Genomic DNA, 13,753 nt, shown 5'->3' on the forward strand with positions numbered 1-13,753 from the left:
CTTGTGTCTTCTGCATTGGCAGATGAAGTCTTTCCCACTGCCCTACCTGTGAAGCCCTTACATTCAGATGGACACCTAAAGTGACTTGTCTTCTCATTTCTACAAAGAAAGTTCAACTGTTCTTGTATGGATCCGAGATTGTTCTCTGAGGAGGTCTTAATAATAATTTATCATATTCTATTGCTGTTGTTGTTCAGTCACTAAGTCATGTCCAGCTCTTTGCAACCCCATGGACTGCAGCATGCCACGCTCCCCTATCCTCCATTATCTCCCGGAATTTGCTTAGTTTCATGTCCGTTGAGTCAGTTATGCTATCCAGCCATCTCACCTTCTACCACCTGCTTCTCCTTCTGCATTCAATCTTTTCCAGCATCAGGTTCTTTCCCAATGAGTTGGCTGATCACATTAGATGGCCAAAGTATTGGAGTTACGACATCAGTCCTTTCAGTGAATAGTCAGGATTGATTTCCTTCAGGATTGACTGGTTTGATTTCCTTGCTCTCCAAGGGACTCTCAAGAGTCTTCTCTAGCACCACAGTTCGAAAGCATCAATTTTTCGATACTCAGTCTTCTTTATGGTCCAACTCTCACATCCATACATGGCTACTGGAAAAACCATAGCTTTGACTCTATGGACATTTGTCAGTAAAGTGATGTCTCTGCTTTTTCATATGCTATCTAGGTTTGTCATAGCTTTCCTTCCAAGGAGCAAGTGTCTTTTAATTTCATGGCTGCAGTCACCATCTGCAGTGATTTTAAAGCCTGAGAAAAGAAAATGTGTCACTGCTTCCACTTTTTCCCCTTCTACTTGCCATTAAGTGATGGGACCAGATGCGATAACCTTAGTTTTTTTCATATTGAGTTTCAAGCCAGCTTTTTTACTCTCCTTATTCACCCTCATCCAGAGACTCTTTTAATTCCTCTTCACATTCTGCCATTAGAGTGGTATCATCTGTATATCTGAGATTGCTGATATTCCCTCTGGCAGTCTTGATTCCAGCCTGTGAGTCATCCAGTCTGCTGTTTTGCAAGATGTCCTCTGCATATAAGTTAAATAAGCAGGGTGACACTATACAGTCTTGTCATACTCCTTTACAATATTGAACCAGTCCATTGTTCCATGTCCACTTCTAACTGTTGCTTCTTGACAGGCATACAGGTTTCTCAGGAGTCAGGTAAGGTGGTCTGGTACTCCCCATTCTTTAAGAATTTTCCAGTTTGTTGTGATCCACACAAAGGCTTTACATAATCAAAGAAGCAGAAGGAGATGTTCTTCTGCAACTCCCTTGCTTTCTACATGATCCAACAAGTGTCAGCAATTTGATCACTGGTTCCTCTGCCTCTTTGAAACCCAGCTTGTACATCTGGAAGTTCTCACTTCATGTACTGCTGAAGCCTGGCTTGAAGGATTTTGAGCATAGCCTTGCTAGCATGTGAGATGAGAGCAATTGCACAGTAGTTTGAACATTTTTTTTGCACTACCCTTCTTTGGGTTTGGAATGAAAACTGACCTTTTCTTGTCCTGTGGCCACTGCTGAGTTTTCCAATTTTGCTGGCATGTTGAGTGCAGCACTTTAACAGCATCATCTTTGGGATTTTAAATAGTTCAGCTGGAATTCCATCACCTCCAATAACTTTGTTCATAGTAATGCTTCCTAAGGCCTACTTGGCATCACACTCCAGAATGTCCTAAAGCTGCTGATTTTTTAAATCTCAAGTCAATAAAGTATCTGCTGAAGACTTACTACTGAATTTACTAGAACTATTCAAAGACCTTCATAGCTCTGTTGGCTCAGTACTACTGGCTGGATGCAAAATACAGTTTATCCTATTTTTAAGGACAACTATTGACTCCCATATTTCTAGACTAGTAGGTATTTCATCTTCTTGATAGCTCAGTTGGTAAAGAATCCACCTGCAATGTGGGAGACCTGGATTCGATCCCTGGGTTGGGAAGATCCCCTGGAGAAGGGAAAAGCTACCCACTCCGGTATCCTGGCCTGGAGTATTCCACGGACTATATAGTCCATGTGGTTGCAAAGAGTCAGATATGACTGACTTTCACTTTCATGCAGGCATTTTATCTAAAATATCTGTATGTTTCTTTCTTCAAGAATTGGGAGCTTGGATTTTTCATATTAATGCTCTACCTGAGAAAAAGTCAACCATAGTGAGTCCACCATGAAACACTTCTTAAATTCATCTTATTACAGAATAAATTCAGAAAATAGTAAAATAATATGAACTTTATTGACACTGTATGGCTTTTAAATCTCTAAAGAGATTTGAGATAACGCTTAATTTAATCTTGAAATAGATTCCAAGTTATTTCACTCTTATAAATGTAAAGTCCTTTGGTTAATTGGCATTTCCATGAGATAACTGAACAATCTATAGTCATGGATTTATTCTTTGGTAATTGAAGCATTCCATTGTCTGTGTATGATGACATGTCCAAATATTGGGATGACCATAATAAAATAATTGGCCTGTCTATTCAATTATGCAAAAAATGGGAAAATCCCCTCCCTACCCATATTAAATTGGTTTATATTTAATTTTCTGTAACAGTTTACATCAATTACCTAGGTATTTATGTTGCAAAGAGTTTCTCTTCGAGGAGACATGAGGAAGTTACATCAGTCTAAATTAAAAGCTGCTTAAATATATTACCAAGATTTTTCTAAGCAAAGCACTCAGTTTTATTTATATTTATTTTCCACACCAAAGTAACTATGACCATGCTATATTAAGTAAAATACAGTGGCTTTGATTACCCTTTTGTTTGTGTGTGTTTCAGCAGACCCCAGATCACTTCTTGAGGAATGTCTTGGCCCAGCCCAAGAATTGTCCTTCAGCCCTTCTCTGCAGAGGAGATAAGCTAGGTCACCCTTCCAGTACTGGTTTTGTCATAGTCTTCAGCTTTCATGAAAATATTCTATTTCCATTTCCCACTTGCCTGAATATTAACACAAATGGCCCTACATTTTGCCTCAATAGAATACCTGAACTGTGGTTTCTTTAGCTTACTGCCACAAACTAGTTATTAAAATGTCAGCTGAGCAAAATTACATTTAGTAAGGATTGCCTGAAAGATATAAAGTTTATGATTTCCTCTAGAGCAGTAGCAGTAGAGATCGATCAGTATAGGTGGCATATAGCATATTGACTTCCTGCAGAGTTTTATTTTTGCATTATAAAAGTGAATTTATGCTTGCTTTATTTACTGAAAGGATGTTACATAATACAACGTCCCCTTTATGAGAACTCATGGGAGATATTACTCTTCATTCTCAGTTTCAAGGGTCATTTTGTTTCTCTTGGGAATCAAGGTGAGCTTTTCTTACATGCATGTAATTATTAAAATTCAGTTGTCTTACTCAACTCACTAGAAATATAACCAAATTTTTGACTCATTTTGTGCACTGATGGGTCCTCCTGCATGACTTTTGTGCATTTTTGTTGCTTTTGCCTTCATCTCGCCTTCGCCATGCAGTCTCAATTCTCCTTTCCCTCATTTCCCTCAGCAACTCTTATCCACCCACATGTCAAGTTTTATTAAGCTCTTTCGGGAGCAACTTTAAGTAAGAATGAGTTAATTGATCTACCATTTTTGGTTATCATGCAATTCTTAGAACGATGCACCAGATATTAAAAAACATCAGAAGAATTTTAAAGAGGTGTGGTACCAGTGTTCTACACTATAGTCATTACAGTTACAGTGAGATAGTAAAAATCATCTCTAACTCTCTTGTACAGCAGTTTAAAACAAAACACTTTTTCAACAAACTACATTTGGTTCATATAGTTTCATTAAGTTGACATTAAGAAACTTAAGTGTAGTTAATATTAAACTGTATTGTGAATTCATTGTATTTTAGCATGTCACATGATAGATTACATCTACTGAAAATTCATAATTTTTATGAATTAGCACATAGGATTCAGATTTTAACTTTGACATCTTTACTTGGGAGAAAGAAACCTCTACTGAAAATGGTAGAAGAGAACAGTTAGTTAGTATGGGAGAACAATGAAAACTGTTTTCTTACTTAACAGAAGGCCAAAGTTCAACCAGGGAAAAAAAATGCGGCTCTTAAAGCAAACTTCAAGAAGTGCATTTTCATTGTTCTTTGTCTTCTTTTGGGATTCTTGACTCCAGGGGCTCCTCTGAAACTATTTGCCATTGCACGTCATTTCTTTTTATCTCTTTAAACACTGTTTATGAATTTCATCCAAACTGTATTTTCTCTGTGACCCTCTAGTCCTGTATCTTCAGTTATCTGGCCTTGACTTTCCTTTGAAGGGTGAAAACAAGAAGGATTTCTTTTCTTAAAAATCAAAATAACTCCACCACATACTTATGCTGTTTGTGCTAATGTGGCAACACTGGTAAGAGGTTTCTTTCTTCCAATTAAATACGTCAGAGTTGGAATCTGAATCCTACATGCTAAATTCATAAAAGACTCTGCTGGGGGACAGTTGTGGGGACTTTGTAGAAGTTCTTGATGTATTCAGGATATGAGCCTATTCTCTTATATAACAGTGTTACAGATGTCTTCTTTCATTGAGGACTTTCACCCTTGAGTGGCATCCTTTTTTGTTTTTATTGGCTGCGCCATGTGGCTCGTGGGGATCTCTGTTCCCCAACCAGGGATCAAACCTGCATCTCCTGCAGTAGAAGCGCAGACCACCAGCGAAGTCCCTTTTCTAGTTTTTTATTTTATTTTTTTATGTAATTTATTTTCTTCTTCTGGGCTGTGTCAAGGCTCAGTTGCAGCCTGCAGGAACATTCACTGCGGCATGCGGGCTTCTCTGTCCCGGAGGCACACAAGCCTAGTGGCATGTGGGATCTTAATTCCCCGACCAGATATCCAACTCATATCTCCCACGTTGCAAGGGATTCTATCAGAGTAGCTTAAGGCTTGAGGTGATTTTATTTTTTTCCAAAGAAACTACATATTTATATTTAAAAAGCTTCTGGGGTACTGACTCAGGATTATGTTTAAACTGGCTGCAGTCTTTGCCAGGGCTTCCTCAGTTCCAATTCCCTCTTACTTCTAGGGCTCTGGTCCTTGAGTCTCAACCAAAAACACAACTTGTTTACCTTTGTTGTTTCTGAATTCCAATCTTTTTCCCAGCCCAGTAACATGCTGCCCTACTTCCTAGCTCCTCTTTCTGATTTAGGAAATGTGTCAAGGGGACTGTTGACTCAAAAGTACTGATCTCGCCTCACTGAATTTCCACCACCTCCCTGGTCTTAGCCTAGCCATTTTTTTGTTATCTTGTTAGTTCTCCAGGGTCTTCTAGGAGATTTTTATTTATTTATTTATTTTTTCCCCTTTATTTATTTATTTATTTTTTCAGTGGGTTTTGTCATACATTGATATGAATCAGCCATAGATTTACACGTATTCCCCATCCCGATCCCCCCTCCCACCTCCCTCTCCACCCAATTCTAGGGGATTTTTAAATTTCACTTTTATTTACTTGTTCAGCTTTTCTCATTGTCCTCAGAAAAAGGATCGGTTAACATTATTTAATCTATCATTACTCTTCTGCAGGAATTTGTGGTATATTTTTTAATCTCATCTTTCTTGAGTCTTCAGATTCTAATTTCTTCTAAATTTTGCTATCTCATTTCAAAGTACTATGCCACCAAAGGGTCTCATTTGCAACCCTATGGACTATAGCTTGCCAGGCTCCTCAGTCCATGGGATTCTCCAAGCAAGATTACTGGAGTGGGTTGCCATGCCCTCCTCCAGGGAATCTTCCCAATCCAGGGATTGAACCCAAGTCTCTGATGTCTTCTACATTGTCAGGTTGGTTCTTTACCACTAGTGCTACCTGGGAAGCCCATATATGGTTTATATAGATTTATAAAACATAACTCTATATATTCTATATGTGTTATATATGTAACATAACTCTACTGTAAGAATTTTTTAAATTCTTCACTATATTACTAGAGTAGTCTTTTTGTCTTTATACCCTCAAATCTCAACTTCTTACTCATTTTCTCAGGAAAACTTTTCCAAACTTCCCTGATTCAATTGTGACAACTATGTATCTTACTCCAGGAATTTAAGGATACAAAATAAATCACTTTGCTTCATTTATTTGAGTATAATTAAATTTGAGATTTCCACCCTTCCATGCTGCTGGAAAATCCATTCATCATTCATTTGTTGGATGGGTTCAGGGTGGTTCTTGCTTGTCCAGATGTTTCTCTTTGGGAAATAAGGATATGATATATGTAAGTATTTAGTCCATTGTGGTCACCCTAATGACCTCATGGTTCAAGTTTACAAGTTTACTTGACATCTAGCGGTTTCAAACTTTCCATGCCAAGATTGTGCATTGGAGACATTGACAAACCTGTAGCCTGGTCCCTGATAGCCACCTTCTCTAGGGGCCCTTCAAAGATTTTGCTACTTGCCAAAACAGCTGTTAGAGATCTAGTTATGGTTCCTGCTACTTGAAGTATATGCTAACTCTATCCCCTTCCTGGACTGGAGGAAAGCTCTCCCTCAAAGGTAATAAAAAATTTGTTTTTAGGACTTGACATTCTGGACTTGGCATCACACATAAACCTCCTCTTAGACAAGAGATTGCAAGCACTTGTCTACCTTCCAGAAGGGGGAGACAGAAAAAAGGCAGCAAAAAGGATTCACAATAAATATGTCAGTAAATTATCTTGCAGTATCAGTCTCCTTTCCTCAGTAATGGGCTTCCCTGGTGGCTCAGATGGTAAAGAATCCACTTGCAATACAGGTGACCCAGGTTTGATCCATGGATCGGGAAGACCCCCCACCCCCAACCCAGAGAAGAAAATGGCAACCCACTCCAGTATTCTTGCCTGGAATATCCCATGGACAGAGGAGCCTGGCAGGCTACAGTCCATGGGGTCACACAGAGTCAGACATGACTGAGTGACTAACACACTTTATCTCTATAGTGGGATCTCCATGATTACAGAGATCATGGCTACTTTTGATCACTAGTATAGGCTTCAAAGCTAACATCATGTTGTTGTTGTCATCCATTCAGTTGTGTCCGACTCTTCACAACCCCCTGTCATGCTCCTCCATCCATGGCATATTCCAGGCAAGATTACTGGAATGGGTTGCCATTTACTTCTCCAGGGGATCTATCCAACCCAGGGATTGAACCCAGGTTTCCCGCATTGCAGGCAGGCTCTTTACCATCTGAGCCACCAGGTCTTAAAAGCTAACATCATAGCTGACAATAATAATCATTTGATAAGCCTTTGTTGAATTAATGAATCGAAGAATAAATAATTTAGTCAAAAATATTACATAAACTAAAATATCAGTCAGTAGGAAAAGACCTAAAATTAAACGTTTTCCTCTCTTGCAGCTGGCTCCGATATATGATCTGATTCCAGTGAAAATGAAAGACGCACACCTCAAGAAACAAAATTTGGAAAGAGCCATTGAAGACTACGTCAATGAATTCAGTTTAAGGAAATGCCAACCATGCCAAAATGGAGGGACTGTGGTTCTGCTGGACGGAGAATGCGTGTGTTCCTGCCCAAAAGAGTTCAAGGGAGTGGCCTGTGAAATAAAAAAATAGAAAATTTCTAAAGGTGAGAACAACCTCGTTAACATCATTAAGGACAAAAATATGCATTGGGGAGTTATTTAATTTGAAAGCTAGTTCTTCAATTAATTTGCACTAAGCTTCTAGATTAGCCATATAAACAGAGGATAAAAATGGAATGAATAATGGAAATGGACAGATCAACCTTTATGTGTCATTTAGCACACAGTTAACCTCTACCTCTTCCTCTAAGTAGAGCTACAGACAATAAATTGTAATGATTGTGTTACTTTTTTAGTTATAAAAATTTTACATAAAGGGATAAGTTTACAGAAGTATAACAAACATCCAGGAACTCACCATGTGGATATATGTGTGTGTGTGTGTGTGTGTGTGTGTGTGTAAATATATATATACAATAAATACTTCAGAACCCCTTTATAAGAAAAACATTCACAGATACAATAGAGTACTTTGTACCTCATCATCTCCCTGCAAAAGCCCAGGTTGATTCTTGTCTCCCACAGAACTCAGATACAGTTACTGTCTTTTTCTTCCCGTTTTATTGATATATAATTGATGTACAGCATAGTATGAATTTGAGTATAGCATAATTATTTGACTGATATTTTACTTACCTGATTATCACAGTAAATTAGGTAAACACCCATCATCTCATCTATTAATACAAGATTAAAGAATTAGAAAAAAAATACATTTTCCTTGTGATGAGAACTCAGGATTTACTCCATTAACAAGTTGCATATAATGTGCAGCAGTATTAATTATATTTACCGTGTTGTACCTTGTATCCTGAGGCCCTCCCTGTAACTCAAATGGTAGAGAAACTGCCTGCAATGCAGGAGACCTGGGTTCGATCCTTGGGTCAGGAAGATCCCCTGGAGAAGGAAATGGAAACCCAAAGCAGTCATTTATCTTATAACTGGAAATTTTACCTTTTTGACCATCTTCACTCAATTTCACCTATTCCAACCCCCATCCTCTGGTCACCACAAATGTGATCTATTTCCCTATGAGTTTGTTTGTTTATTTTGTTGGTTTTGAAGTGTAATCAACCTATAACACTATGTTAGTTCCTGATACACAATATAGTTATTCAATATTTCTATACGTTTCAAAAGGATCACCATGATGATATGTCTAGTTATCATCAGTCACCCTACAAAGATTAAATAGTTATTGACTACATTCCTTACACTGTACATTCCCTACCCCGAATCATACTTTGTACTTCTTAATCTCCCTCACCTATTCCTCGCCTTCTTTTACCCTCCTCCCCTTACAGTCACTTTCATTAAGTTAGGAGTGTTTCCTTCTGGTCCATATTTTTCACTTTTTCCAAATACATCTGTGCCAATGGGAAAATATCCAATGTTGTTTTGGATGATTTTTTAATCTACATAAATGGTATTTACTGAATTTTAATTTTTTAATTTTAACTTTACTATCCTCCCTGGTGGCTCAAATGGTAGAGTTGGCCTGCAATGCAGGAGACCCAGGTTCGATCCCTGGGTTGGGAAGATCCCCTGGAGAAGGAAATGTCAACCACTCCAGTATTCTTGCCTGGAGAATCCCATGGACAGAGGAGTCTGGCAGGCTCCAGACCAAGAAAACTGAGATTCTTCACATTTTACAGCTAATCCCCTGGAATTGTATTTCAATATTTTGCTTTTTTCAAGGAGGAGCGACTTTAGCCATCTTTCTAAAACTGAGGATTTTAATTAGAATCCTAATAGAAAAGTAAGTTTTAGCTCAACTGTTAATTATTACAAGATTAGCTGGATTAATTTCTTTTGAAAATCATAACTTACTTTTTTTTATTGAATAAGCAGTTTCCTACAACAAAATGTCTGAAACAATTATGCAGTTTCCTCAAAGATTTCACAGCCTCAAGTTTATCGTTCAACCACCCTTTCAACAAAGGTCCGTATAGTCAAAGCTCTGGTTGTTCCGGTAGTCATGTATGGATGTGAGAGTTGGACTATAAAGAAAACTGAGTGCCAAAGAATTGATGCTTTTGAACTGTGATATTGGAGAAGACTCTTGAGTGTCCCTTGGACTGCAAGGAGAACCCACCAGTCCATCCTAAGGGAAATCAGTCCTGAATATTCATTGGAAGGACTGGTGCTGAAGCTGAAACTCCAAGACTTTTGGCCACCTGCTGTGAAGAACTGACTCATTTGAAAAGACCCTGATGCTGGGAAAGATTGAAAGCAGGAGGAGAAGGGGATGACAGAGGATAAGATGGTTGGATGGCATCACTGACTCAATGAACATGAGTTTGAGTAAGCTCCAAGAGTTGGTGATGGACAGGGAGGCTGACGTGCTGCAGTCCATGGAGTCACAAAGAGTCGGACGCAACTGAACTGACAGAAAATTTTTTTGTATTTACAAAGAAAATTTTAAAATTTTCGCATTACAAGTGTCTTTTGCCCTTCTTAGCAAATGCAGAAACTCAAGAATATGCTGACAATATACATGTTAATATTTCTCAGAAATTTTAGGATAACTGATTTATCCTATATATTAACTCTGTCTCTCACCTATCTAAAATGTCAATCCTATGTTCTGTATTCCAAGCAGCATTTGTAGCAAAAACTTCATATTCAGGACCTCTGTTTTCTACCTATTTCTCTATATGTGGAATATCCTTCAGCTTTCTGTAATTTCTTCAGCTCTGTCTTCTAATTTTTCAGCTACATAGGATATAGTCTTATATCCTATAACCAATGAGAATTTTCTCAAATTTATTTTAATCATAAACTAATTATAATTAATTATAAATAAATTTAATTTCTATTTGAGTGGTTTCTTTTTTAAGTCTGTTTTTTTCTTTCCTGGCCTACTGGATGTTTCCTATTTCTGTTTCTTTAAACATGCTGGTGGTGGTTTAGTCACTAAGTCATGTCCAACTCTTGTGGCCCCACGGACTATAGCCTGCCAGGTTCCTCTGTCTATGGGATTTTCCAGGCAAGAATACTGAAGTGGGTCATCATTTCCTTCTCCAGAGGATCTTCCCGACACAGGGATCAAACCCGGATCTCCTGCATTGCAAGTAGAATCTTTACCTACTGGCTACCAGGGAAGCCCTTTGAACATGCTGAACATGTTCATATAAAAGTCTCTCTCAGATTGGCCTAGAATATATGGTTTCTACACGTACTCATTCTCATGGCATTTTTTTCTCCCTTGAGTATTAATAGTTTTTTTTATCTCAGGCCTAGTCTCCAGTGAAATTTGTTTCCTGTGGGAACCTTGTATATTCTGGGTAGAGATGGTAATCCTAGGGTTGTTTGTCTCTAGGGGTATCCTGTTGTTTTTATCACTTTGCACCATTTTTTCATGTAAATTTCTTTATTTGGATTCTACATTTTGTATTCATGGATAATGACAATCAAGGTCCCTCCTCCTATATACATCACATGCATGAAAACACTGGTGTCTTCTGGCTGACTTTTCACACCTGACCATGAGTTCCTCGCTGAGACACTAGACCACAGTGAAACCTTTCTTGCTGACTCTTTCCCTCATGGAAGCACTTCCAGGCATCCAGTTTTCTACAGAACGTTCCATTCCACATTTCCACATACACTGGACTGACCCCCATCATGAGGTTGAAAACCTTAGGACGTCATCTTTCTTTTTGCATACTATTTACTTAGGGTGGAAGACTGCAACTTTATCCTCCTTCAACCAATCCAACCTCTCTCTCCTTATGTGTTTCTACTTCTCCCAGACCAATGGTTCTCAATCTAGTTGCTAACTGTATCGATATTAACCTGATATTAACCTATTAGCTTTTTTTAAGGGCAAAATAGAAATATAACAAAACAGATATCCATCCCCAAATCAATTAAACTGGAACCTGTGTGGTGGATCCTGGGTTGCCGTGGTTCTTTTTTTCTTCTTTCTCTCCCTCTTTACCTTTTCTTTTCTTTTTCTCTCTTTCTTTCTCTCTTCTTTTAAATCCTCTGGTTATTCTAATCTATTTAGCCAAGGTTACAAACCTCTATTCTGGACCCAGGTCAATTAACACCTCTGATGAAATCTCCTCCAGCATCTCCAGGCATCCATTCTCTAACTGCGTGCTGACCATGTCCCCCCTGCTCTTTTAGCACTAATCACATTTACTCTCCCAACACCAGATGAACATCCCCTCTAGTTTGGAAATGCATCTTATATCTTAAACCTCACTGTCTTCCCAGCACCTGGACAGTATCTGGTGTATCATAGTTCAACAGGATAAAAGGGTGAGTAAATGGATGGGTGGACTGACCCAACATTGAAGCTCTATTAATCATTAAGATTTGATAATCTTTTGTTTTTCTCTAGGCTTGCAGTCAAAAAAAAAAAAAAAAAAAGAAAATAGAGTTGTTGGTTTCCCTGGGATCATGTGGAAAGAAAAACACCAGCACCTTCCAGAGATAGTTCTTGCTGCCAAATGAAAAGCAACATGCTTCATGAAAAGCCTACCAACCTCTGAAGTCTCTCTCTTAAAATCCACAATACTTCTTTTTCTCCTTCAATTCCCATGATGTTTCCATTTGTTATTCCTTAATGAGGAGAGTCAGCTGTTAGGTATGCCAGGACTTCTTTCTCACACAGCTAATGCCAATCTCTGGCTAGCAAAACAAAATTGAATAAAAAAGAGAATGTTGGTTAAAAAGACTTTAAAGTAATTGTCACAGTTTTTCATATGATGAATACGTTCTGCCAGTTCCATTACCACGAGTCTGTACCATGCGATTTTGCTCTTGTTTACATTCCTGTGTCTTGTTCAGTCATTCGTGAATACGCGCACGCATTCATTCTGCAAATACTTGCCGAACACCTACCACAAGCACAGATCTCTGCTTTTTAAGTCTTAGCTTTGTGATTTAACTCTACACCTCCAGAGGGAAAAATGTATTTGTAACCAAAAACCATTAAGCTAAATCATGTGAAATTGTCTATATTAAGTCATATTTTACCAAAAACAAAACAAAACTCAAAACCCAGGTATTTCATATGGCCAAATTTAATACCAAGCCTTATGAATTGTGTAAGATAAGTCAACCAACATAATAAGCTAATTAACAGAGCTGATTGTACACTTTTATTCATTAGATAGCATGGTACTTAAGATCTAAGAGTTTTTGAAGAGGTCTGACAATCCTTAAACAGAAAGAGGAGAAGAAGGAAAAGGAGGAGGAGAAGGAGAAGAAAAAGAAGAAAGAAAGGTTCAAAGTACAAGGGAAAAATGCAAACTCAATATTGATAAATTTTAATTAAATGCCAATAGTTAAATGTTAATTTAATTATTAAAATACTAATTTATAACTAATAATTAAATTTAATTAAATGTCAATTCTCATGTCTTCACTAATTTTTATTCTTTTTATTAATAAACTTCTCACACTTTTGTAAATAAATTTAAGTTAGTTTTCCTCACTTAACAGAAATTCTCAAGAATGTACATGATTGTTGAGAGATCACAATACAAATAATCTCAAAAGTACATTTTTTTCACTGCTTCATTTACTGTTTAATTGGAGGATAATCAACACAATGTTGTGCTCATTTCTGCCATACATCAACATGAATCAGCCATTGATATACATACGCCCCTTCCCTCTTGAACATCCCTCCCACCCCTCTAGGTTGTCACACAGCACCGAATTGAGCTCCCTGTGTTATATAGCAAATTCCCACTATCTATTTTCCATATGGTAATGAATATGTTTCCACTCTACTCTCTCAATTTGTCCACCCTCTCCTTCCCCCGCTTTGTCCAAAGTCTGTTCTCTATGTGCATCTCTCTATTGCTACTCTGCAAATAGGTTCGTCAGTACCATTTTCCTAGATTCCATATATATGCATTAATATAAGATATTTGTCTTTCTCTTTTTGACTTAATTCACTCTGTAATGTATAACAGGCTCTAGATTCACCCACCTCACTAGAACTGACTCAAATTCATTCTTTTTTAAGGCGGAGTAATATTCCATTGTATATATTTACCACAACCTCTTTATCCATTTGTCTCTCAAGGGACATCTAGGCTGTTTCCACGTCCTGGATACTGTAAACAGTGCTGCAATGAACACTGCAGTACATGTGTCTTTTAGTATTGTGGTTTTCTTAAGGTATATGCCCAGTAGTGGGATTGCTGGGTCCTGTGGTAGTTTAA

The 13,753-nt window shown here is 37.9% G+C and overlaps 1 protein-coding gene across 5 annotated transcripts in view; it reads left to right on the forward strand.

Moving 5' to 3' along the window:
- C9 (complement C9) overlaps window positions 1–12,259 on the forward strand; it is a 64,471-nt gene extending 52,212 nt beyond the window's left edge. For 2 of the 5 annotated variants that reach the window (XR_009690572.1, XR_009690574.1), the window contains exons 10-12: window positions 7,381–7,609; window positions 11,790–11,834; window positions 11,917–12,259. Coding sequence is in view for 2 of the 5 variants with exons in the window: in XM_061129896.1 (XP_060985879.1) it covers window positions 7,381–7,596 (216 nt within the window). In the remaining 3 variants the exon portion in view is untranslated. The other 3 variants (XR_009690573.1, XM_061129896.1, XM_061129897.1) reach the window with 3 other exon arrangements.
- The last annotated feature ends 1,494 nt before the right edge of the window (window positions 12,260–13,753 follow it).

This window comes from Dama dama, chromosome 25 (genome assembly GCF_033118175.1).
Source record: "Dama dama isolate Ldn47 chromosome 25, ASM3311817v1, whole genome shotgun sequence".
NCBI classification, from domain to species: Eukaryota; Metazoa; Chordata; class Mammalia; order Artiodactyla; family Cervidae; genus Dama; species Dama dama.